Here is a 27,191-nt window from a genome sequence, read left to right as displayed (position 1 = left end):
GTGATAAACAGTGTCCAGGGGCTTCAGAGTCATCGCTGATGCTTTATGTACAAAATACCATCATAATCCAGCAATGATTAGCCATTCCATTAAATGTTTTTCTGAAATGAAGTGAGATACACTCCTGTAATTGGGGCTATTTGTTGGCATAGTTTAATCACCAAGTAAACACAGGACATTTAAAAGTTGGCTTCTCATCTATTTAAACTCCCAGTTATTTGTAGTCTGTAACTCTTTCAGTATTTGTACCAATTTGAGAAAAGATGATCAGATTATCAAAAGTAATGTTCTTGGCCCCAGTGAAAATCATGTATTTGATTTTATCTGCAATTTATTCAGTACAATATTGTGTCGTCAGCATAGAGATGTAGATTACCACCGAATACAGAGGAGACAAAGTCCACTCCCTAAAGGATGAACAGAAGAGGTCCCAGGACTGAGACCTGTGTGACACCCTTTTTTCTGATCGTCCCACAGTGGTGTCTGTCCAGGACTCTGAAATAAATACTTTGAAATCTTTTCAAAAGTAAGGCATAATCAACTATATTTAATGCCTTTAAAAGGTCAATAAAAAAGTGTTGTACAATGTTTCCTTTAGTTCAGAGCTTTAATAGCATAATTTAAAGGCAGAGTTGCAGAAGTCCCGTACTTTTCTCCAAAACCTCACTGGTGTATACTTAAAATAGTTTGCTGTGAGGGATGATTTGTGTAATTTATGTTGCACCTCTGTATCCTGCAGTATAGTTTCTTTCGGTGCATATTTCCTCCAGTTCCCGGAGCTGTTTTCTCTCTGTCCATACAGCATCTCGTCTCATTGAGAACATGGATGCCAGCGTGGACCCCTGTGACAACTTCTACCAGTATGCCTGTGGCGGTTGGCTTAAAAAGAACATTATCCCAGAGACCAGCTTTAGATACAGCACCTTTGACATCTTACGAGACGAACTGGAGGTCATCCTCAAAGGTCAGACACCTACACACACCCACACAAACAAACCTAGATCTACATGCAGAAAGACTACAATGCAGACGGGCAGGTGAACCTGCAAAAGATGTGCTTTCATTAGCATAACAATACTGCATTTAATCTGTGATTAACAACTCTGAAACACCCTTGTACACAAGTCTTTTTCAGTCCACTTGCTTCTAAAGAGCTCTGAAAACAGCTTGATTCAGTTGCTCGAGAATGTGATCTAAGGAGGACTGTCCTTCAGGGACTGCAGCTCTATAGATATCACAGATGCCATGGGAGTTTGGCTGCAGTACTAGCATGTGAGCTGGGACTTTGTCAACAGAGTTGGCATTATCAGCATGTGTGAGAGAGAGTGTGTGTGGACATGAAGTTCAGGCTGTTTTCTAAAGGTGTCAACACATGGTAGTGAGAAAAATCTTAATCGCAAGCATGCATGTGAGTGTGTGTGTCTCAGGTGTTTTGCCAGCTTTTAGGAGGCACTAGAGTCTTGTTAGTGTACTTGTGGTTTGGTTGATACTGCGAGGCTCAAGTTACACTACACGTGTGTGTGTGTGTGTGTGTGTGTGAGGGTCCATACGTCACCTCAAGTTGTCTGTTTGAAGGCCAGTAGAGTCCTGTGCTGAGGGTGCTAAATCTTTATGCGGCACAAACTTTCCACAGACAACCAAAACTCTTCAACGGCCATAAATTTACAATTTATATGCCAGTACCTTTCACTGTAATGAAGACAGTGTGGAGTGGCTGCAGGAGAAACGGAGTGATTCAGAGGTGTGAGAGAGATTGATCCTTCGTGGGTGAGGGTTTAAAGTGCAGCTTGTCTCATGGACTCAGATAATTTGCACCAGTCTTGAGCACTTCATCTGTCCAATCTTTAAAAAAAACGCAAAGTTTCTGTCTCGGTGAACGGTCTTCTCCTGTCTTTTGTTTTTTGCCGTTGTGCTTGCCATTGATGACATGCAGATTTTTTATATTTCCCTGAGGATAGGGTACCTATCAACTCTCTTGCTGAAATTTTCTGTATATGTTGGAGAAAACTAATTCTGAAAACTTGTTACTGGCAGCTCTCATCCTGACTTTCCCTTTACTTCTTGATAAACAACTTTTTCTGGGATCAATATAGCATTCATTAGAGCTTAGAGATTGCTCTTAATGTAGTCAGCATTTGTTTCTATACCCTTCGTGCAGAGGCGGCTTGTAGTGGCAAAAGTGCATTGTTATTCATTCAGTGTAGTGTAATTATAAAAGTGTATTACTGAAATTCTGACTCATACTCCTTAACAGGGATTTGCTTGAACATGAGATTATCAGAGGGACTGCCTAGATTTCAAATTAGACTTTTATCAAGTGGCATATGCAAAACAATGCATATGTGCCTTTTTTAGGTGTTGCATTTTTCTTTAGAACAATGTACAGCCCTTCTGTTCTGCTCTGTTCTTCCCTCCTCACCATGGCAGTCTTAACACTCATAAAAATCACACACAGGGGGCAAAAAGGAAAATAAACATTGCTCAACAAGGGCTCATTTTTGGCCTTTTGATACTCCATGTGCATTTACGTACATAGCATGTCCCTGTGTGAGCGCATGGCGTCATTTCACTCTTTGTTGTACTTTTACTACTATCAAGTGTTACAGTGACATCTGCCGCGTGTCTGAAAAAGGAAAAGAGAGGGGAAAAAGAGGATGAAAATAAGCTACTGCAGTTAAAGTGGAAACACTGTGCAAAGTGCAAAGGTTGATGTTTTAGAATCATTGACTTAATTGCTCTAAATGCTGTGTTTACCACAGAAGGGAGTAAAACTGCCAAAGAACCGCTCCTAATCATTCAGCGGCTTAAATCCCCACCAACCGTCACCGTTGTGCTCTTTCCGACAGGCGGTCTAGCTTACCAGTTAGAGCTGGAATGTCTCGGACTGTACTGTGTACACACATGTTCAGCTTTATTTTGTGGGTGCCTCTCTGTGTAGGTCTCTGTTTGTTATACAGAGGAATAAACAAGAGAAGACCATGTATCGGAGATTATGCTTGATGATCTGCAACAGTGTGCGTTTCGCTTGCCTGGAGGACTCACTCACACACCCAGCAGCTCTCAAGTAAAAATTTTCTCTGAAGACTGATGTGTGTCGAGGAGTAGACAGCAGCAGCGTGAGGCCTCAGCAGAGTTGTGGCCTCTACTCTGGAAGTGACATCAAACATGTGACCTCTGATCCCAGGGGTAGCTGCTGCCGCCTGCTTGGATACCGCCGTCCACAGATGGACAGATCCTTTTCCTGTGAACAGCTGCAGGAGCCTGGAAACACCTGGACACTGCAGCGCTCTAGGCTGCACGACAGCAATAAAGGCTGCATGCATGTGTATGTGTGCGAGCGGCTGCGTGGATGTGTGGTTGCTTGTAAATGCCTCGGATTGTTCTCTGCTGCCGTAAAAGGCCATAAATGATTCATAATGAGGATCTGCGCCCCGATTGCGGCGACTGTAGCGTGTGCGCTCACAAGCGAATATGTGTGTGTGAGCCGGGTTAGAGTTTTATTTTCCACCTCCCGTTAACTCAGGTGTGACATACTGTGCAATGATTTGCTCAATTGACCATGAGTGTTTTAATTACCGAGTAGTTTCTGTCAGGAAGAGGAGGGAGAGAGGTACGACGAGCCAAAGAGGATGAAAGGAAAAATTTTATCCAAAAAAAAAAAAAGAAGGCTGAGGTGAAATGAAAGACATAAAGAAAATAATGGAAGATGAGATAGGCGGTGGAATACACACCAAGCGGGGGGGCTTCGACATGAAGACAGGAAGAAGTTGAGAAACGCATTGAGGACAGGTCAGGAAATGTGAAACAGCATGTGGTAGTCAAGTTAAGCCCTATGTGTGAGCATCTATGTGCGCGTGAGACTTATGAGTGTGAGCAGCCTGGTGCTCCGTAATGTATTAAAGCAGAGGTTTTTTTACATGACTTCAAGTCTAAATCTTACTGTAATAAGAGAAATCTAGCCATGCATATTTGGCAACACCAAGAGAATATCTGTGAGGTTGCTGCGACATCAAGAAAATGTTGAGACCAGTTTTCTGGCATTCTTACAGTCTATGACAAACAATGCTGAAAAGACGGAATGTCTATTTTTCTCCTGTGATAACAATAACAGAAAAAGAACACGTTTATAACAATAGTGACCACAATATAACTTTTTGAGATAAATGGTTTGTTGACATGACCTCCTCATATCAAAATTCCAGTCAGGTCCGTTGCACAACATTATAAACACTCTATTCCTCATAAACATATCAAATAAAGATAGCATAGCACGAGTCAGTGGCCAAGTCAAATAATATGAATATTAACGCTGTGACTCTTGGCCAAAGACAACTTATTGGACAAAAATCCTGAATCGAGCATGTTTTTGCCAGCTAGCATGCTTAGGAGTAACAGGACAGAGCTGACCTCCTCTAAGGTAATAATCTCCACCGCTTAGCTGTTCTGCAGCCAACACTGTACTGGGTACAAGACACAACGGTTTATACACAGTAAGAGCATCCAAGGGGCATTTTGACTAATTGGAATTGGCAGAATTGGTATAGCTGGCAAAGTTTGGTTTGCTGTTTGGGTTAGTGGAAAAGTTAGGAGCTCACCAAAATCAAGGATTTAAAACTTAGCTGGGAGCACACGTATTTACTACCTAAGGACACTGTTGAGCTGGATAACAATTCTCAACAACCACTGTAATGATTTTTGTTGGCACAGCTGCAAAGTGGAATGAGTCAGAGCTCGAGCAAATTTGTACTGTTTTTGTCGCTGCATGGGGAACAAAACTCCTTGTCATAGTTGTAAAATTAATCAAAAAGCGAGACTTTTAAGGTGTTTTTTTGTATAATGTTTGTACAAAACACAAAATAACTTCTTATCACATTTAGTGGAATCAGAATGGGACTTTTAAATGCAGTTATTGTTTTTTTGTATCTAAATTGAGATCAGTAATTATGACTGGCCTCTTCCCTTACATTTTCATGTGGACAGACCTTTAACTTTTTATCAAAATGCATTCATTTTGCAAATGTAACTGATTCAACCAGGAGAGTTTCATTCACATCCAAGATTTGATGGTGCTCCAGCTGTCAACATATTACACTGTTAATGTAGAAACTGGACAGAATTTTTTTTAGTCACAGACCTTCAAAATAATTAATTTCCCCAAAATATGTTCTTTATTTTTGAACACCAACATGTGACTGCAAAACCAATCCAAGTCTTAATGTCAAAACAACATAAAAAAAATCTGAAAAACTCAATACTATAATGCGCAAGTACCTCAGTTAAGCTGTAAATTATTTGCAAATACATTAAGAAAGTTTTAATGAGCTAATGTACTTGTTTGCATAACATTTTTTAAAGGTAATATATTTTCTTCTGGGCTTATTGTCCTAGCAAAAGTTTAAAGCAGTGATTCATCACTCTCAACCAGAGCCAATTCATTTCAGTTTTTACTTCATTCGCGGCTCCTGCTTATAAAATACTCTAAATATATCCTTCATAATCATACATTTAAGCAAAAACCAGCAGCCCTAAAACACTGCAAATGAAATGCTTTGTGGAATGAGAAGCACTCAGGGATAAAATGGCAATGTCGAGAGGAGAAACAAAAAAATTTGGATTCTGTATCACGCTGAGTGGTTTGGTTCAAACTGACGTGATGTCTCAAACAAACATCAGGTGGCACAAAATCCATTCTCAAATAAATCCAAATACGCACACACACATGCGGCGGGACAAAGTGTGTGTGTGTGTGTGTGTGTGTGTGTGTGTGTGTGTGTGTGTGTGTGTGTGTGTGTGTGTGTGTGTGTATGAAACAGAGAGTGAAAGGGTAAGCCTTTGCTGTGGTTAAACATTAGCGCCAGGCAGTCAGTAATCCAATCACACACACATGATCTGTGCCCTTTTGCAGGAAGCGCCCTATGAAGGGTCTCTTTATCTCAGAACTTCATTACAATTAAATGAGCACATAAATAGTGCACACATGGTAATGAGAAAATGGAAGCATTTGAAAAATGAAAGGGTAGAAAGTGGTTGAAGTGAGATGCAGTCATGCAAAAAAGCGAAACAAGTAGATATAAAGGAGAGAAATCACTTAAAGCACCTAGCAAATGAAAAGAATTATATTAAAAGACGATGATTCAGTACTGAATTACATAGTCTACTCCGTAAGTATTTGGACAGACTCTTTATTCTTTGGGCGCTGAGCTTGAGCATATTCAATTTGAAGAAGAAGTAAAGGATAGTTTATGTTCTCAGCCTCAGTTTGAGTTAGAGCAACACATCAGTGATTAAAAGACACGTGTGGGAGATACAGCGCTTAACGCTCAGTGCTCATATTGCATGGGTTCGAAAGTAATTGGACACTTGGCTGCTGAATGTTTCTTGAGCAGCTGTGTGTAGCTTCAGTGATAGTTCGTGCACAAAAGAGCTCACACATGGCTTCAGAGCTGATCGCGAGATGAGAGCTGCCAGTTAGATTGACTTGTCTGTCAATACGAAGGGGGAAAACGTGACCGTGCAAAGTGGAGAAGGTAGTAATGAGGCTCAGATAGATAAATAGATAACCAGAAAAGCAGGCAGAGAGCACAGTGCTCCCACAGATGAATCCCGATAAGTAGGCAGTGGTGGAGCTGTAGTAGGTTCGCAATCATGTGATCGCCAGGAGGCAGCAGACTTGTAGTCATAGTTCCAGTGACGCCGTGTCGCTTTTTCTCAATGATACAGAAATCTTTAACAAATCCATGAATTCAGACTATTAGCCGTATCACTGTCATAATCTAATATTCCTTGTATCATTTCTGATCTTCCCTGAAAAATGAATCCAAATCCGTTAGTCCGTTTTTGAGTAATGTCGGGCACAGAAAGACAAGCAGACAAACATATGCTGATCGTGACATAACTCCACCAAGTTACTTGATGGAGTAATAAAGCAAACGTGAGAAATATGTCGATGGTAGTTGCAAACAATCAAACATATTGGGTGCATTCTGAAAAAAAAAAGCCTCAAAAACCGAAAGGCAGGTCACAGTTCATAGAAAAAACACCCAAAAACAGAAACAGTACTGGATCAAAGTTGATTGAAAGAGCAAAGTATGGAGAGAAAAAAGAATAGCTCTTGACCTGAACCATGCTATCTTGTCTGTCAGACAGTGGTGCATCTGTTATGGTTTGGGCATGTATGCCTGCCAATGGAACTGGAACACTGGCATTGATGATCTGACTGCTGACAGTAGCAACTGAATGAATTTAGGAAGAGTTTTCTGTGTGCTGAGATTCAGCCAAGTGCATCAAACATTCACTGGATGGCATTTCATCATTCAGGTGGTGAGCTGTAATGAGTCCACCTCCTGATCTCAGTCTGATTGAGTTGCATTCCACTCGCTGAGGACGAGGGAGAACAGACCAGAGCTGACAGCTGCTGCCTTTGGGCACTATGTGTATAAAGGGCTGTATTTACTAGACAGTAGTTTTGATATTGATGTGAACCTAAAGTGAACCTTGAAGTGTTTACACCATGTTCCAAATGTAAAAGAAAAGAATATCACAGAAGAATGCAACCCAGGAAACATCCAAAAGATCACGGTGAGCTTGAAACAGAAACAAACCTTTAACTCTCTCATTCATTGAACCTGTAGGTCCATGCATGTTTATTTAAGAATGTCAGTGTTACCTCTGAGAGCTGCTGTTTCTAGACATAAATCTACCTTTTAAAGATGCTCCACGTGTTCTCGACATGCTTGAGGTCAATGGATGTTGGTAGCCACACTATGATTTTTTTCTCCATTTATTGTCATGGCAACCCATGGGTAAATGGTGTTTTGTACAGCAATGGATTGTAAATGAGAAATCTCTTGAGTAGGTGTCTCTTAGACTGACGCTTGTAGGGGTCAGATCATTGACATACTTAGAAATCTCCAATTTAACTTTAGATTATTCAGTCCAGATCATCAAAGGGTGTCTATTCACCAGTCACCCAGAACCTCTTCCATCTGGACCCTCCAGAGCAGCTTGTATATGATGCCGTTAACATGTCTTTGTGAGCTTTGGTCATGGGTTGCTGAGAAGCATCTTCATGCACAACTGCCAGGCTCTGAACTCCCACAAACACCTGTTTCCTGCTCAACAGTGACCTTTTCATAGCTGCCCTTTTGATGCTATAAATTTGTCGGACAGAAACGATGCGTTTATCTGACCAAAAATCGTTTGTGCAGCGATTAAATTGCAAATCTTTTCGCAGTTCAATGATCTCTCTTCAGGTATTTTTTCCCAGAAGTATCGATTGCTTTCATACCTCTTGCAAGACATTACACTATTTCACACTTTTCATTTTTAGAAAGATCTTTTCCCTTTTCGCTACTGAGCATATTTCCTAATAATGTGAAAAAAGCCCTTTAGGGAGGTTTTCCATTGTATAAATACTACCTGACAAATCAGAAAAAAAGTGTTTAAAACATTTGCTGAAAATTTTAAAACTAAATGTTTATGTCAGTACAATCCTTCTCTAATTATCCAGCGTAAGAATTTGAAACCCAGTGTAGTAGTTCATCTCAAACTGAATGTCCTCATGCACAGTGAAACTGTCCACATGCATACAGTTTAAAGTGTATGTTAAGGCTTCTAAGTTGAAAGACAGAAGACTGGATTGTCCATAAATTATGCAATGGTGTGTTGTTTTTTTTTTAACATGATAATCAGATGTGACATGAGATAAAAATGACAAAATAAAGAAAAGGATAAACCTTGTCTTAGATATGCTAACTGCTTGTTCTACCCATCTTTATTATGACTGGTTTGTCAGTTAGTCAGTTTGTCTAATTATTAAAAAGATGAAAAAAACACAACAAAATCTAATCTTCCTCATCTTTATCTTTTGATCCCAACTCACAGTGACATGAGTGATGGCTTATTGGGCTCAGGGGAGAGTTTCCTGTCAGCTGCCTGTGTAATTTAAGATCCATCCTCTTCCCTGTATTGATCCTGTGTTGCCTGAGATGTGCAGTATGATGGTGTGTATCTAGTGATGCAACATTTATAAGATATGTTTATAAGTGACAGGCAATACAGAAGTCAGAGTGAGATGTGTGATGGCTTGTCAAAGTCAAAAGGTTGTCCCACTTCCACTGTAGCCCTTCAGAGAGTTTCTTTCTTAATCAGTTATTTTAAAAGTCTATCGTTTTGAAAACTGTGAGCAAAAGTGAAACCAGAAGACTGACGGCATAAGAATCTGACCATCTGTGCGTCAAAAGTTCTTGAATTAACACGTATCAAATTAACTTAAACGGTGTCAAAACAATCAACGTGGACTAAACAGGCAAGATGTACATTATTTTATTAATAAGTGAGTCTCGGAAGACCTTGTGGTTTTATTTTTTTAAAGAGAGAGCGAGGCCAGCTGTTTTCAGAGGAGAACAGTTTGCTTTCTTCTTTATGCTGCTGGCTGTAGCTATGTACTGAACATACATGGTGTGTCTTCTCAACTAGTTTCAGCAAAAAATGAGGTTACCCAGGGTTCCTAGAACTAATTCTCTTTCAAAGGTTGTTTTCATTTTGAGAATTTGTTTCTGTGATGCCAAATAGTGTTCCGTTTACATCCGAGTGAAAATCACTGCAGTTTTACATAACATTGTTTATATAATCCATCCATTAGCCACACCTGTTCTTACTGTAGAGGGTTGCGGGGGTCTTGAGCTTAAATCCAAGAAGAACAGACTACCATGCGCGCTTACACACTACTACAGACAATTTAGACTTCCCAGTTAACCTACTATGCATGTCTTTGGGAGAGCACGCACACTCCACAAGGAGCCCCCAGTCAACCAGCAGGTTTCAATCCAGAATCTCCTTTCTCTAAAAGGTCAGTGCTACCCACTACACCAACATGCCACCCCAGTTTTATATAATTTATTTCATCACACTATGTTGCAAAAGAGAAAGGATTACTTTCAGGCATGTTGGTTTTACATGCCCATGTTTGCTCGCGTTTTGTCTGGTGAGCTACCAGCCATGAGTAAACTGACTTTAATCCCAGTTTTTATATTCTTTAAAGACCGAAGGAGCCTTAGGAATCGGTGCTCGCATTGTACCGACGCAGACGATGTTTGCACAGCTTTACTCGGATAACTAACTAGACTTGGTAGATGTCAACAAATGGCAGCTTTATGAATACAGAGGAGACACATGTTCTGAAATGCTAAGCTGGCTGACACCAATAATTTATGGCATTTTCAATCTTCAGAAAGCTGTCCTCCGAGGGACATAATAGTTGGAAATAGTACGAACAGCAGCGTTTGAGCTCTCATTATATTTCCCCTTAATGCTCATACATTATTTCTGAAATGTTTACATAAACATATGATAATGAATTCATGACACACCTTGCATATACATCAAATGCGACACTGAATGATATAAATGTAGATGTACGTGGCTTTCCTAATGACAGACATTTTTAAAATGTGGAATGCATAAAGGCTGTTACATCTTCGAAATTTCCATAAACAACAACAACAGCAATCATGAGTCCTGCCATTTCCATTCATTTTGCATGTACAGGAGGTTTATTACAATGCACTTAGACTTAAAAGTATTATTCATCCTTATAAAGCAACCACACAGTTAATGAATAAAGCTCTAGATAAAAATCCACAGGGTGTAGTGAAGGCAACAGATGGAGAAAAATGATGAACCAGAAACTTCTTTTACAAATCTATCTTTGTCCAAGAATCAGCCTCACAGAAAAACATCTTGTACAACATGACATATTTTTGTACATGATGATTTATTAGTCACGTTTATCTTAGTGACTAAGTAGTGGTATGTTGCTTACCTCGTTGGATAGCCCTAAGTTCTAAATGATGATAACTTGCTGAAGGTGACTTAGTCAGGATTTGAACTGCCATTTCTTGACAGGGCAAGCCATTTCTCAGTTTTTCTTTGATAAAAATCTGCCTTGCACCTCCCAGAAGCCCAGACGCACTGGTTCATCTGCAGTAAGCTATTGCGATCTAAGAGTCAGGCTCATAAAGACTTTGTGGTGGTACAAAAGTGTAGGCACAGCTAAGATTTTCTTGTTTCTGATGCTGAATGACAAACCAGCAGCTGAACTCGTACTAAAGTTTGAGATACCTCTCGAGTAGGTGTGGGGTTTTCTTGTTTCAAAGGACAGAGGCCACAGACTGTCTGCTTGCATCACAGCATCACAATATACTCGATTTTACCACAGTGATTCTCAGCAAACACTAAAATTACTGCGTGGGTGTTAGATTGAACCTTGATGATGGGAAAATTTATTTAAGCTCGTGTTCCGAGCAGCCAGTACTTCCTGAAGACATAGTTAGACTTTAAAGCTACGATATGCAACTTGGTGCCTTGAGGCAGCAGCACAGGAAAACTGTATTGGTCCCATTGTCCGCCCCCTCAGTGGAGCATGTTTACACCCCAACACGTATCACTCATTTTGATTAGCTGTCTACCCAGAAACGCTCTGCAGCCCGAGGCTCAGCTAACTGGTGTCCATATGCCCACAACAGGTGTTGAAGAGGCAATGAACGCAGGCAATAAAACAAGCAATGGTGTTCACTCTTGTTTTTAATGGCCCTTTACCGCCACACCTTCAGTTTTGTTGCCCCTTGATTTCTTTCCACCTCTTTTCCTATTACTTCCGTGCTAGGAGCTTCACCATGTTTACTGCTGACATGCTGAGGAGCCAATTTATAGCAACCGGAGGTTTAAATATGCATTGCATGTTGTCACTAATTTGTGGATTGCATGACAGTGTTAACCTCTACAGCAAATAACCCAAACAATCTTAATTGCTAAAGAAAAAAAGAAGACTGATTGCTGCCCAGCTTATAAATTATTAGTGTTAATTATTTATTCGACCATTCAAAGTAAAACCTGACAGTGCAGTGTGACTGTGCATCGGTGTGCCAGATGTTGTTATGCTTTTCTTGTTCCTTTCCTGGCCTATCAGTGCAAAATTCTGCGGCATTTTTATTTAAATATTTTAAACTTTTTCAAAGTTGCAAGAGCAAGAGAACTTGATATGAAACTGCAAAACTGTCAGGATAATGAAACTGCCTGCAGTCTCTTCTGTAAGGAAAAGTCAACATTAAAGCCTCGTTTGTTCTCTGCAAACCTGTAGCACCCTCATTAGAATATTCAGATTCAATGTTTTGTCATTATATAGAAACTTCCTCGCAGCTGTAACCTGAAAAAGTTACAGCTCTGTATTTGTTTTTAAGGTAGCTACTGTACGTATTAGGAAAAAGAATATCCATAATGAAGTTGAGAAAAACGGCTTTGAAGGAGAGTCTTTTTCCTGGAGCTCTCTATTATCACATTGTGTGGTTTGTCACTTGTCGCTATTAAATGCCACGGTCTGCAATGTGAACCTTTAGTTTTGTTGACATTTTCCGACACAGGGACAGACAGCATGCCTGAATTTACACTGATTAAATGCATCTGGACGAGCAGCTGCTTGTATTTTGAATACACACAATGCACCTCAGGTTATAAACACTTGTCTTTTCCCACAGTCCAGATTAGCACGGCTGCACTCGATCCTCTTTTATCTTTGTCTGCGTTCCTTTGCTTCATGCTCGCTGTGTTTCTCTGCTCTATTTGTAGGTGTCCTTGAGAAAACAGTGGAGGGGGAAGCTGCTGCTCTCACCAAGGCAAAGACCCTGTACAAGTCCTGCACCAATGAAAGTGAGTCAGCAGGGACAAGATGCTAACAGACCTTTTCTTATTGCATCTTCTTTAATATCGGTTTTCTGAGTGTCATCGAAGGTTGTGTGTCTCGTTCAGTTTATTTTTTTGTCAAATGACTTGCAGGAATCATTCATTTTAAAAGTAAGAAGTAATATCAAACATTCTCAAATTGACTTTGATTACAATAATGTACATGAATAAAAACAAGGTTTCCTGTTTCAGATTCTTGATTCATAATAAAAAAATGGATCTACCACCAACAACTCACTTTTGTTTGTTTTCTTGCTCGTATCTACGCTCCATTTAAGGTTTAATCGAGCTCAGAGGAGGGACTCCGCTGCTCGACATGCTGCCCGATGTGTTCGAGTGGCCCATAGCTGTGGACAACTGGGAGACCACCTACGGTAGAGCCTTTTTTCACTGTCGCACAGCATGGGGTCATTTATGGCATTTTTTTTTTTTACTACTTCTTCTTCTGTGTTGTTTCTTCAGGGAGAACGTGGAAGTTGGAGGACGTCGTTGCCAAGCTGAATGAGAAATACGGGACTCAACTCTTGGTGAACTTCTTCGTCGGCACCGATGACAGGGACTCCAACTCGCATATCATTCACGTGGGTTTGCAAGTGTGGCTAGAAAGCCCTTGTTTTTTTTGCACAATACTACAGAAACTCACACGTCGGATTGAAAATTAATATATGTGTGCATTTTCTTGTCTCCATCTCTTTGCCAGTTTGACCAGCAGACCAGCCTCGGCCTCTTGTCCAGAGATTACTACGCCTGCAATGGTCCCTATGCAGAGGTAAGGTTAGACTTTACATGCGTACTTTTGCGCGCACAATTATAATGTAATTAAGTCTTTTTAACTAGTGTGCACTGAAATCGACTCCATGTTTTCATTTTGGCCCGTACCACTGAGTCTGGGTTCCATGTCCCCTGGAGTTTGTTCCAGGAAACATTATGCCCAACAAATGACGAAGGCGTCAGCTTAAAACATCAGCACATGAATTAACTTTGTGTTTATTGGTACACTTACATGCTCTTGGGAGCCAGTGTGTACATGATTAATAAAAATATGCACTGAGGCAGTAAGCAGTGATTAAAATCAAAGACGCAGAACAGAGTATTTAGTTGTGTCTCAATGTGGACCAGATGTGGGCGGCTGGAGCACTCATCCTCTCCTCCACTCGTTTACAGTTCACCATCCACCGTTGCATGATTGATATGCAGAAAGTAGTTCTTAACTGCACTTAGCTTGAGGCAGGCTGGCTGTGTGTGTATCTGTGTGTACGAACATGCTATCACCTCCGGTTTTGGTCATTGGTCTACTTTAACCCTGTGAGATACAAACATCACGATTGAGTGTGTGTTTGACAGGCGTGTCGAGCCTACGAGCAGTTCATGATCGACCTGGCCAAGCTGATACGCACAGACCGGGGCCTGACCGTCAATGAAACCCGCATGAGAGAAGAGATGACACGAGTTATGGACTTGGAGAGGGACATTGCCAACGTAAGCACGCATTCATATTCTGTATTTTCACAGCAGAAGCCTAATCACTTCTACAAACTTCCTCTGGTCTCTGAAAATATTGTAGTTTGCTTCCCAGCGGCAATGCATGTCTTATCTTCTCACTTCAATCTTTTATCTTCGTGCTTCTATCTTGTAGTTTCACAAGGCTTTTGTTAACAAGATGACCTTCCTGTCATCCATTTGTAGCGCAAACCTCCCTCATCTCGGTGTGTCTGCGGCTCCAGTCTGGAGCAGCTGCCGTCTAAAACAAGCTGTTAACCAGTCCGATGCCAGCACAGCAACATTTCTCAGACATCAACAGGTTTTCCGCACTCGACGTTTATCATTCCAAGCTGGTCTGCTCTGCTCTGCTCACTGCCATGCTTCATTTCCCCTCCGCTCGGTTGGTGGCTTTTACAAGGCAGTCACACCGATCGAGCTCTGACATTTACAGACCTGAAGCCTCCTGGGATGCCAAATATGTTTGATGCTGCCGGACCTGCACTACGACTGCACGCTTGAGTCAGGGAACAGGAGGGTTGTGACAGCATTCTTGATTTTTCAGCCTCTTTGTCTCTGCTCTTTTTCAAGGCTACTGATACTCCAGAGGATCGTAACAACCCAGTGTTGCTTTACAACAAGATGGAACTGGGGGACCTGAACGCCAACTTCACCCTTGAGGTTGAGTCACAGGTAAAAATAAACTCTTTTTCTGCCAGGATTGGTTTCTGTTTCACCTTGCCTTCACTTCCTCATGTTTTTTTCTCCTCTTTGTGTGTGCTTTTTTATTTACTCATCTTGAAGGTATTTGACTGGAGTTACTTCACGGCTAAGATAATGGGCACAGTCAACATCAGCGTTCCTGACACAGAGAAGGTCATAAACTACTCCCCCAACTATTACAGAAGACTCAACCTCGTCTTGTCCAAATACACAAAGAGGTGTGTGTGTGTGTGTGTGTTCACAAGACTCTGTAGGTGTGATTGTGGATGATAGCCTGTTTTGTGTGCTTGCAGAGGCGGGAGCGCACAGCGTTCAATAAAAACAGCTGCTCGCCTATTACTGCTACATCGTAGCTTTGCATGAGTAGGAAAGTTTCTTTGAACATGATTTTCTCTCCTCTCAGGGATCTGCAGAACTACATGGTGTGGCGTTTTGCTATGAACATGGTGGTGGGCCTGAGCAGAGCCTACAGAGACACCAGGAAAGCCTTCCGCAAGGTACACAGATGAGATCCTGACACAAGAACCAATACTCAGTACTTTCAAAGGTGGCTACCAAGAAATAGATGGGGGGTATTGCTTATTTATTTGGTTTTTGAAAAAACAAAAACACAGGACAACACAAGGTTTCCTTAAATTCGCTTAGCAAAAAATGTTGACCAACGTAAGCACTGAGATAGAAATTTTACGGCTAACCAAGTCTAAGTATTTGCAGTGATTCTGTTGGTAATATGCAGCTGTACTGTGGCACAGTGTTGCTTTGATCTAAATGCAGATGTTAGCACGACATTGTGCTTATGGTGATAACACTAACATGCTGATGTTTAGTTTAGTTTATGTAATTTATTTTGTAGGGACAGTGCACAATTAAAAGCTCCAGCACCAGAGTTAGGTAGCAGCTAATTTTCACCCATTGTCCTTGGGCAGATACAGAAAAAGAGAACAACCACAAAGCAAAAACACACTGCACAAAACAATAGAAAACCTAAAAGTTTATCAGTGTGGGATAATGAAGAACATCAATAAAAAACATTAAAGAAAAGGTGATAATTGGTGGTGACTAGTTTATGCTGATTTCAGCCAAACCCTGAGGCTGATTTTGCAAAAGATTCTGAGTCTCTGGTATACGTGGGGATTGAATTCCACTCTTTCACTGAGACACAATGTTTACTATGATCACTAGGTTATTATATCAGCACTGCTTCCTACATGAACTATGTCTGAGGATGCCAAAAATGTCAGTATACATATTCTGTTGTGGAGATATTGACTACAAATTTTAATAATAAACTTGTTTCCACTTTTGTTAAAACGTCCAAAAGACTGGCTCTAGATTATTCTATATTGCAGTTTCTTCCTACTTCTTAATTTTAGCCGACATACACAGCAATACTTAGATATGAGTCAGTCTCTAATAAACACTAGATGTCCACCTGCAGCTCCATTCATATTCTTCCTCTACTCTTTATAAATCTTTGTAATCCTCCTCCTAATCTAATCATTTCCCTTCTGCCCTATTTCTTCTAGTCCTAAGTGTGATTGCAATGTATAATGGCGGTGCAAATAAAGAACTGCCAGGAGCCTCTTTTACCAACATGCTGACTAGTTTATCCTGCATCTCTAATTGATCTGTGCCTCGTTACTTTCCCTGCAGGCTCTGTCTGGTGCAACGTCAGAGGCAGCAGTGTGGCGACAGTGTGCACTTTACGTCAACAGCAACATGGACAACGCTGTGGGACGACTCTACGTGCAGGAGGCCTTCTCCGAAAAGAGCAAAGAACTGGTCAGTCGAGGGTGGATTATTCTATATATTATTAGATCAGGTTAGATTTACAACTCAACTACCTCTCACTAGAGAACAATCTGTGGACTAAATTGAATTCTATGCTTTCTTGCTTATTGACATTTGGAAGCGATGAAATAGTAATGCATCTGCAGGGCATTGCAAAAACCGTGTGGGTGTTTATGTATTCACTTATTCGTTCATACAGTAGGAAAACAAGTGTTTCAGGCACATCTGACTTTATGTGTGTGTTTTTGTCACCTGTTTTTTTAGTCACCTTTGGGTCCTGTGTCTCTGCTGCAACACTGTATTTTTTGCTTGCATCCAGTGAAAGCAGCTGCACAAGGTGTTCTTGTTATCGTGATCACACCACCCACACTGTAAACCTCATTTTGCGTCGGAGTGTATGTTTGTGTGCACGCGGAAGCTTTGGCACATGACGGTGTGTGTACGTGAGTCAGAGTGTGTGTCTGGCTGTGTGCATCTGTCATAATACTGAGCGTCTGAATTACTGTAAGCCATCTTCCGGATGGAGCTCTGCCCACTCTGACATGTGGATCTCACATAAAACCATACGTGTGTTTGTGTGTGTGTGTGTCAAAAATGATAGACACGTCTTACATTATGCAAGTGCACACCACCGTCCATGTCCTCAAATACGTTACAACACATACGAGTGTGCCAAGCTGACCTAAAGCTGGCACGCAGGCTTCGCTTCTCATGCCAGCTGTCTTTAAGCCATGCAGATATATTTCAGACACATTTCCTAACGGAATGTAACTCAGTGGATTAACAGAAATATGGTTCTTGAATAGAAGTTCTTCTATTTTATGCTACTTTAAGCAAGGCTTGAATATAATTCCAAATAGATATTAGCTGGTAAATTGAGGGACTGAGTAAATTAAATCAGATTAAATAGTTAGAAATCCTTGAATTTCTAAAGTAAGCAACTCTCCTTATTTTTATATCACAACTCAGGAACTCATAACTTGCAAAGGCCCTTAAGGACCCTAAAGCGAGCTCCCATCCTACCTCCCAATATCCCAGATCATCACTGAGCCTCCTCCTTATTCATGTTTTAGTTCAGTGTCCAATGATCAACTATCCATCTGGGCTATCCCCTGTAGCACTGCATTAACTGGTGCATACAAAAACGTAGCATTTATGTGTTTCTGAGCCCGCTGCCAACATTTCTTTTTTGCCACCACTGGTTAAGTGTGACCGAGCTGCAGCTAATTAACGATCTTCTCCTATAGAGCAGCGAAGTGAAGTGAAAACTTCCCCTGGAAAATGAAACGTTCACTTTATTGGAGCTGGACCACAGTGTATGCATGCGCACAACACAATCTCACGTATGCTAAAAGGTTTTCAGAAAAGCCTCAGTATGGTCGCTGCCGGCTTGTGGCGAACCACAGGCGTGCTGTCCAAGTGCTCATGCCGTGTGTTAGCGAGGGGTCTGCTGATGTGATGAGACACTGGGATGCCTCTGTCTGCTCGTTGTGGTTTCAGAGCACAGCTGTGGTTAGAGGGATCTGGAGGGGTGACCTTCTCTGTCACTGCAGTTTTTTTCTTTTAAATTTTCCTTTTTTTCTTTTACTTTCATTCTTTTATCGGTTTGAGCACTGTTTTCTGAATTATTCTAATTCTTTTTTTTTTTTTTTTAGTTTGTGAGCAAAATGTTTGGATTTTGTTTTGTTTTTAGGCCTGAGGACCAGAGTACAGCGTGTGGTTTGCCCAGTATTACCCCATCACAGTGGCGTCAGTCTGTCTGTCTCTCTCTATCAAGCAACATTCTTGTAAATACTGTAACTCAAGAATACATTATAGAAAACCTTAAAACTGAGACCCCAGGATTCTACTGAAAATTGAGCTTTTGATGTAGATTTAGGAACACCTTGCTGTGTCAATTTGCATATGAAAAAAGAAAATCTCATTATCTTGAAACTACTACAGTTCTGCAAAAGTGTGATTGTATTTGTGCAGCTGCACACTTTAATGTGCTTAGAAAGAAAAGAATAACTTGTTCATGGTTAAACACTATGTCCATGTACCTCTTCTGTAATTTAGATTTATGAGGTTCAGGACTATTTTAGCTACCAAACGTCCAACCCAAAACTGTTGGATGCACTGATAAGTAGGTGTAAATTTTTGAAACATGTAAATAGCACTATCAATAATGAATTTGTAAATTTACAGCCAAAACAGCCACTGTAGGGAATTTAAATTGCAACAAGGCCAGACTTTTAGGGATAAAGCAGAAATCCATTTTGAATACTGTTCTTTCAGCTGTCATGTTTAGTCACTAAACATGATTTATTTCTGCCTGTCATTATCTCACTCACTTTTATTAATACAGAAAAAAGGCTGATGTCGTATTAATCACACTAATATTATCACACTTCCTGTAATGTTACCCAAGGTCATCAGACTCCTACACAGAGAGTGTGTAAGCCTGAGGGGATGTGGGACGATGTAATGATGAGTTGACTTAAATCAGGGAAGCGTACTTTTATGACTTTGTTGAGCAGGATGTCGCAAGATTGTTTAGTGCACTTTGTGGGTTTGTGATCTTCGCTGCAGAGTTTGGAGTAAAAAAAAAACTCCTTCACTGCAGAATTATTGTACTGACTGACAGATTAGGTTTTTTTTCATTATATGCATTTGATTATCATTGACTTATTTGCAACTACTGTTCCTTTTCTCTTTGTGTGTGTGTGTGTGTGTGTGTGTTTGGGGCTCAGATGGAGGAGATGATTAAAGACATTCGGGAAGTGTTCATTAGTAACCTCGATGACCTGACCTGGATGGATGCAGAGACCAAGAAAGCAGCTGAGGAGAAGGTATGGTTTTTTTTGTTTTTTTTAAAAAAGCTAATAATTATTGAAATGTGTTGTTTTCTGTATTCTGTTCTTTAGGATATCTCATGCATGAGATGTTTCTTAGTCAAATTCGTCTCCCTTTTTTGTGTAGGCCCGAGCTATTCGGGAACGGATCGGCTATTCTGACAACATCATGGATGACAAATACCTTAACAATGAGTACAGAGACGTGAGTGTCTGAAAAATGTTTTCCTTCTTGCCCTGAATGAATGTATCAGAATACAGAACGGGTTCATTGTAGCCAGTTACCTAACTCTGTGAAAACATCATCCAATTCTTGTCATTTATGAGTTTTGCTGAGAATATATGACCGAGTGTTGATAGCTCTCATCATGGCTAATCCTCCTGTTTCTCCGGCTGTGTGTTGGTGTTAGCTGAGCTACAGTGCAGAGGAGTACTTTGAAAACATCCTACAGAACCTGGAGTATGTGCAGAAGAAACGCCTGCGGAAACTCAGAGTCAAAGTCAACAAAGAGGAGTAAGATGTCCTGAAGGGCTGGAATTAATAGGCTTATTTTAGGCAGTGCAGTTATTTAAAGCTGCAATGTTGATTATTTAAATCGCAAGCAACAATACTTTATTTGGTTTATGGTGCTTGTGGTGTGACCCGCTATCCATCTCACATTTAGCACAGTGCATTCACATTCTCCCACTCAAACTCCTACTCACATATAGAGTTCAGCTCTCCGCAGCGTGCATGCTAATATTAGATCTGGTTATTTTTAACTGCAGGTTAATTTTGACATGTTTCATCAAATATGAATTATGCTGTGCCTCAGCACACCTCTCTGCATCTTGGTTTAACTCCAGCATCCTCGTCTCTCTCCAGGTGGGTAACCGGAGCTGCTGTTGTCAACGCCTTCTACTCATCCAGCAAAAACCAAATAGGTACTTCACATGCGCACGAGTGAACACATTCAGTCGTGAAAGACAAAAGGAAATCCAATTTATTTCATTTTTGCTTTCTCTTGTTAGTGTTCCCTGCAGGTATCCTTCAGCCCCCTTTCTTCAGCAAGGGCCAGACTAAATCTCTCAACTACGGTGGCATCGGCATGGTTATTGGTCACGAGATCACACACGGCTTTGATGACAATGGTAGGACTTTCTACGCTGTTTGCTGCTGTTCTGTTCCTCTCATTTTGTCAGATTGTAATTGGTCTTAGTATTCAAATATTTCCCTTGTAAGTGGTACCACCTCAGAAAAAAACAGAACTGTTTGGTAATGCCATTCATGTGTTCCGCCTCAAAATGTTTTTCAGCACAGTCATTTCATGTGACAGTATTATGCTCCACTCAGAGATGTCAAGATTCTTTTGTGCTGATATCCACTCAGACGCCCAAATGGAATGGAAACATGTCACTGACAAAAGCCACGTTTGACTGCTGTTAACAAGATAATGGCTGTTTGGGCTTAGAGAAGTGTCAGGATTGTTTTTCTTGTTGATCAAATTCCACCTCACCCACTTTTCCATGCATCTGTACTCTTTTTGTTTTTAGGCCGTAACTATGATAAGGATGGTGACCTGAAGGACTGGTGGACACCAGACTCCACTCAGAGGTTCCTGGAGCTGTCAAAGTGCATCGTGGATCAGTATGGCAACTTCTCTTGGGACCTGGCCAGTGGACTACATGTACGTTCCTGTCAACATTTCCCCATTTTTACAAAGAATTTTCAGCAACATTTTCTGACATATTATCATGAAATATAATCCAGCCTTGCTTTAACACATTTATATTTGCTTTCTTGTCACCTTTGCCAGCTTATCTGTCTGTCTTTTTCCCATCTTTTCACCTAGTTTTGCAGCCTCATCTCGTCTGCGCTTCAGGTGTCTTTAATATTTTGTGTTGACATATCAACCCCTCTCCTTCTTTGTCTCTCCTCCTCTGTCCTATTCTTTTGAACAATGCTTCTTTTATCCTTGGGGAAATGATTTCTTATATCCCAAGAAGTGATATCTGCGATTTGCCGAAATACAGAGGAAAAATTGCAATCTCCCTCTCTCCCTTTTTTCCTTGCCAATCTTTGTGTTCTTTGTCCTTATATCCCCTTTATAGTTAAATGGTAACAACACCCTCGGGGAGAACATTGCTGACAATGGAGGGATACGGCAGGCATATCAGGTAATGAGCCTGAAAACAAATGAGGAAAGTCAGTTTAAGAGGCCTGCTTTACAGATGAGAGAGGAGGGGATTCAGTCTGCGGTTATTGTCGCTTGCTTGCTGACATTAATGGACAAGTCATTTTGCTCGGTCACTGACTGACTCATTAGCCATAGTAAACACAGCAATAAAGGACATGATGTTGCCATTGTTTTTGTCAGTTTTGACCCACAGTGTACAGGGAAAGGGCATTTACAAATTGGAATGCAATATGCGAGATATGTTCTTTTTTTTAACCCACAATGTCATATACACAAGTGTTTCTTTTGCAGTGCTTTCACATTTACATTAACACTTTAGTTACCTTGCAGGGGACAAGTGTACATCTGATTTGTTCTATGAAAAACAACAACAGGCAACATCCATGTTCTTTACAAACAAGGAACATTTTACGCTGGACTTGAAATGTGCATGAACACAAGACGGCATGAATTATGATTGCTGTGCTCTTTTCGAAATATCACATTTGTATTTTTAGCGTGATTTATCAAACAGCCAAACGCATTAAAATCTTCCACTGCAGCAAGCATAAGGAGTTTACGGGCAGTATCCCCAGGAAATCGACATTTTGAACAAACAAGACTATAACAAGAGCCACTTTATTCGAAATGTAATATGCTTGGTTTATTGCTTATTTTCCAAATATATCATTGAGTTATCAGGAAAGGTGCTATGTGAGAAATAAAGTGCATTCACCAACAGCAAATGTAATCTATATTCATTTACATAGCAGCATAATTACATTGGTTGAAGTTTTAAAATCAGCAATAAGGTGTAATTTGGAGATATGGTTTAAAGGAATTGTGAAATAAGACTGTCTTTACTGTAGGCCTATAAGAACTATGTGAAGCAGCACGGAGAGGAGCCACCACTGCCTGGCATCGACCTTTCCCATGATCAACTCTTCTTCTTAAACTTTGCTCAGGTAGTAGATCAATTGATTTACAGATTGCAGTAATTGATGAATGATTGGTGAATATGATGAAAGACTGGAAGGCTGATTGGATTGTTCGGGTGAGCGATGAATGCGTGATTCAGGGGATTACTAGAGAATTGGTGCATGGATGAAGGAGTAAATGCAAATAGCACAGCATATTGAAATCAATATTTGTTGGCCTAACGCAGTGCTGTCTTTTCCAGGTGTGGTGTGGAACGCACAGACCAGAGCAGGCTGTTAATTCCGTTAAAGTCGACGTACACAGTCCAGGGAAATTCAGGTAACAATCAATCATGTTTTGGGAGCAAAAGGGCAGGAAGCAAATTAGACTGGTGGCTAACATTTTAAAATAGATGCCAATATGAGATGTTATGTAATTTTCAGTTTGCGAGTAACATTCCAGTTTCACTCCAGCCATCAATCTCCTCTGGTGTGTTTATTAGGGTACTGGGCTCCCTTCAGAATTTCCCAGAATTTGCCAAAGCGTTCAGCTGCAACAAAAGCAGCTACATGGTCCCCGACAACATCTGTCGCGTGTGGTGATCCACAGCCCTCTGGGATGGGTTCATCCCCCTCACGGTACCTCTCCCCTCTGACTGTTTGAGCACTCATGGAGGGGCTACGAGGAAGTGGAAGCTTCCCTTAGCCCTTTACTGGATGGACCACGGCTGTTGGATTGACACTGCAGTGTGCACTTCATCCAAGGACAGCAGCAGACTGTACCCTCAAGGACAGATGGAGCACTGTCTCTCCAACCCTGATACTGTAGTTCATTCAATCAGCCTGATTATTCTCCCATTCACTGGATACAATCACACCCTCTGTTTTTATCTTTCGCTCAGTGTTCATCTTGTTTTACTTACCATTTACAAGTCCACCGATGTGTATTCTGTGAGTGCTTATGTGAGTGTGTTTCAGTCAATATACGGTACGAGTAGTTGGCAAGAGAGGGGCAGACATAAATGTGCTCAACCCACTGGCATATGGATACACCACACACCCACTCACACTCATATACATGTAACAGGGCTGAACCACTGTGCTGTATGTGGGACTGAGCTGTACGACTCTCAGAAAAACCTCAGCTGGTTGCAGCCTTCGTCTACATGCTGACACACTCTACAATGTATGCACTCTTTGTTTATACATAAAGCCAAATTAGATAAATTATTGCAGAAAATCAGAATCTATTTTGGTGAATCGACCAGTAAGTATTTAATCATGATCACATATTACGCAGTACTTTTCTATATTTAATGGTAATGACCTTACTGCAGTTGACAGGTGGCTGCTGTTCATTAGCGGAATGAAGATAAGAAACCAAAATTACGTTTTTTGCCTTTTTAAGATGACAACTGGTCATGACTCATTGAGATGACAATCGACCGACACCAGACCCTTTTCATAAGTTCCCTTAATGGATGTACATCTCTGTGTCTATTTTCCAGTCTTTCTAAGTCATTTATTATCACTGCCTACCATTTGTCAAGCGAATTGGTATGCCTTACAGTTGTGCTACTGTGTGTGAGTGTGTACGTGTATTCGTGGAAGAACAAAGGGTAAAGAAATGCAGTTTGACTTTTCGTACACACTTGTTCGCTCTCTTGTTGAGAATTCAGATGAGAAAATCGACTCCGCTCTCATGTCTGTATGCTGCAGTCAACTGGCAATTAGTTTAGCTTAGCATAAAGAGTAATAACAGCTCCCCTGGCCCTGCTGAAAAGGGAAAAAATATGACCCAATAATTACAACATAACATCTTGTTTGCTTAATCAGTTCAAAAACTAAACTGTAAAAAACAAGTGATGGTTTTACATTGTGTTATGAACGAGAAGTAGCATAAAGTCCCAAAAAGTTACCGCCTGGAGCAGTGACCTCAGTCTTCACTAGTTGCCTGGCAACCCAACAATGACGTGAAAAAGGACTTTGAGTATTTACATTTCTATTTTTATATGGACTAAACAAGCATGTACGACAGTGAACTTTAGTTAAGTTAAGCTAACCATTCTCCTGGATGTGACTTTATTTTACAGTGATGTGACAGTGGAATTGATCCTCTCAACTCTTGGCAAGAGAGTGAAGGCATATATTTCTTTAAATGTTCAGCTATTCCTTCAAGAAAAGGGATCTCAGTTTAGTCATATGAAGATGTTACCAATCCTTTTTAATGATTCTTTCATACACAAAGCAAATTTTACCTGAGAATTATCACAAGTAAGTGTTCAAAGGAATGTCTTTTCCTAAATATTTTAAACTCAGAAGTGCATGCATTTTTCTGAATGCAGAAGATTGTATAAAGTCAGTACATAGATCCCAATTCCCCATTTGATACGCCTTTATTTTCTATGTTCAAAGGTAACTGAGGCTGTGATACATGGTTGTCAATTGTGGAAATTTTTGCCTTTTTCTATAGAAATTATAGTGCAATGAATGATGCACCGTGATCATTCAGACCACTTCTGCAGACTGAATACAGCACCCTCCATGTCCAGTTTTGGTATATTGTTTCCAGTTATTTTGTTTCCATCATTATTTGTGCAAGCTTTCTGTTACTGCTCACTCCCTCAGGCTTTCTTTCTTGCTGTCTCTCTCTCTCACTCTCACTCCACTTGTAGAAAGACAGATATACCTCAGTTGCCTGTATTTAGATACTTTATAATAATGACTGATAATCATCTTGAGGAGCATTTTGTTTTCTTTCAAAATAAATCTTTAAATAACTCACTACGTTTGCCGGCGAGGTCTGTGTGTTTCTTCAGCATCTCGATCAGGTTTTTTTGTGTAAATCTGCGCTCTTCATTCTGGTACAGAGAGATTAATTACGGTAAGTGTTGATGGTTAATTTTAGCAGAAAGCCTCAAAATGAAAAATGATAATGTCAAGTGGGACTTAAATTGTGCACTGCATGATTGAGTGCACGTAATATCTTGATGCTCGTGGTGTTTTATCTGGATGTCACATATGGAAACTGTATTTAGATACATGAAAGATAAAATTCTGCGACATTTTCCTTTTGCCCTTCACCCAGATTGCAGTATGTGTGATGTTCTTAAAGAAGTTAAATAGATATTTACACATTCTGTTCCACCTATGCAATATTGTTGACTTGAGGGAAGTATTAGGAATATGAGCATTTCCTTTAATTTTGATATTTCCACAGAGAGGGAAAAAAATGTAATTTAATTGCAGCATAAGCCCAAACTCTTCCCCCACTAATTGGACCTAAGCATTAGGGGAGTAGCAGCTAATTGTGAAGTTAGAGAAAAGTTAGTCACAATACAAACAAACGAATGTGCAATATCTTTATAGCTGCTCCCGGGCTGCCAACTGGTAAATATACCCCATGCAGCAATGAACTAGCAAGAACATTTCTTGGCACGGGGATGGCTTGTACCCTGGCTGAAAGTGGGGAGGCAAACAGTCAGGGATGTGCAGGGAATAAGAAAAAAAATAAAACACTTCAAAAGGTTCACAGGTAAAAGAGAGAGCCAAAGAGAATTCTAACACACAGGATGTATAGGACAGGGATGCCAAGTAGGAGCACATATGACCAAACTTTGAAGCCAGGCTCAGGAATATCTGGAGGGATGGGGGCGTGCAGCACGGCCAAGGGCCAACACACACTTGTGCAAATATACAGAAGTAAAGCAAGGAATTCTGTGACCTTTATTTTGTTTATTTCTTCATTTGTAAGGATATTTTCCACGGGGAACATCTAAAATTCAGCCTATTAGCGGTTTATGCCACATTATTTCAACATCTCCAGTGTGAATGCATACCTCTCAGTGGTGGTGCATTTTTGGGGTTCGTGCTGGATTCCACAGTCAAACAGGTTGGCTTTGAAAATCAACAACAGACTTTCGGCCTTTCTGAAAGCTTATTTGTCAGCTTAACTCCTTACAACCCTGCTTTATTTCATGTACAGCATAAAAAAAGCCCTGTGTGATTGAACACATGTACACCTTTGAGAGACTCTTTCAAATATTATTTTGGGTTGAATATCAGTTGCAGTTACATATTTGCTGCCAAGCGTCCCCCCTTTTACTCTCAATGGCTGGTAGCACTTTGGCAGATAACTGAAAGTTCACACCACCTACTTCCCTCGTGCTCTCACCCTCCCTGTCATTAGCAGCTTTGGTAGCTAACATCACAGCTAACATTACAGCACCTCAGCATGTTCCTGGGGTGGCTGTACACAGTGTTTTGCACTTCAACCATTATAGACTGCTGAGGTTTTATCCCAAAGTGAAAACACAGCATGCAAAAATCATTTCACACTTAACAGAAACGTGACTTGATTTAAAATAAATAACTCAGTAGAGAAAACGTAATTAGCACTAATGCGCTATAAAACTTGAGGACAGTTTTTAGTGAGGTCACCCATGCCAGACCTGCTTTTGTATTTGCTTTCAACACAAAGTTCTGCTCCCCTCTGTTGCCCTCTAGTCATAAAACGACTCAGTTTTCCTTCAGGCGCCCTTTGGGTGACCCTA

At 40.6% G+C, this 27,191-nt stretch overlaps 1 protein-coding gene across 2 annotated transcripts in view; it reads left to right on the top strand.

The window, feature by feature from the left end:
• LOC110955979 (neprilysin) overlaps positions 1–25,422 on the top strand; it is a 33,262-nt gene extending 7,840 nt beyond the window's left edge. For both annotated transcript variants that reach the window (XM_022201194.2, XM_051958055.1), the window contains exons 4-23: positions 803–964; positions 12,625–12,705; positions 13,017–13,112; positions 13,201–13,319; positions 13,439–13,507; positions 14,083–14,217; positions 14,809–14,910; positions 15,022–15,158; positions 15,344–15,437; positions 16,594–16,722; positions 19,464–19,562; positions 19,693–19,770; positions 19,976–20,079; positions 20,431–20,489; positions 20,577–20,696; positions 21,099–21,232; positions 21,657–21,722; positions 22,591–22,686; positions 22,902–22,978; positions 23,142–25,422. In XM_022201194.2, the coding sequence (XP_022056886.1) occupies positions 803–964; positions 12,625–12,705; positions 13,017–13,112; positions 13,201–13,319; positions 13,439–13,507; positions 14,083–14,217; positions 14,809–14,910; positions 15,022–15,158; positions 15,344–15,437; positions 16,594–16,722; positions 19,464–19,562; positions 19,693–19,770; positions 19,976–20,079; positions 20,431–20,489; positions 20,577–20,696; positions 21,099–21,232; positions 21,657–21,722; positions 22,591–22,686; positions 22,902–22,978; positions 23,142–23,241 (2,057 nt within the window). In that variant the 3' untranslated portion in view covers positions 23,242–25,422. The remainder of the gene's footprint in view (positions 1–802; positions 965–12,624; positions 12,706–13,016; positions 13,113–13,200; positions 13,320–13,438; positions 13,508–14,082; positions 14,218–14,808; positions 14,911–15,021; positions 15,159–15,343; positions 15,438–16,593; positions 16,723–19,463; positions 19,563–19,692; positions 19,771–19,975; positions 20,080–20,430; positions 20,490–20,576; positions 20,697–21,098; positions 21,233–21,656; positions 21,723–22,590; positions 22,687–22,901; positions 22,979–23,141) is intronic.
• The last annotated feature ends 1,769 nt before the right edge of the window (positions 25,423–27,191 follow it).

This window comes from Acanthochromis polyacanthus, chromosome 13 (genome assembly GCF_021347895.1).
Source record: "Acanthochromis polyacanthus isolate Apoly-LR-REF ecotype Palm Island chromosome 13, KAUST_Apoly_ChrSc, whole genome shotgun sequence".
NCBI lineage: Eukaryota > Metazoa > Chordata > Actinopteri > Pomacentridae > Acanthochromis > Acanthochromis polyacanthus.
The sequence above is the reverse complement of the archived record's forward strand: the minus strand, read 5'-3'. Positions and strand labels throughout refer to the sequence as shown.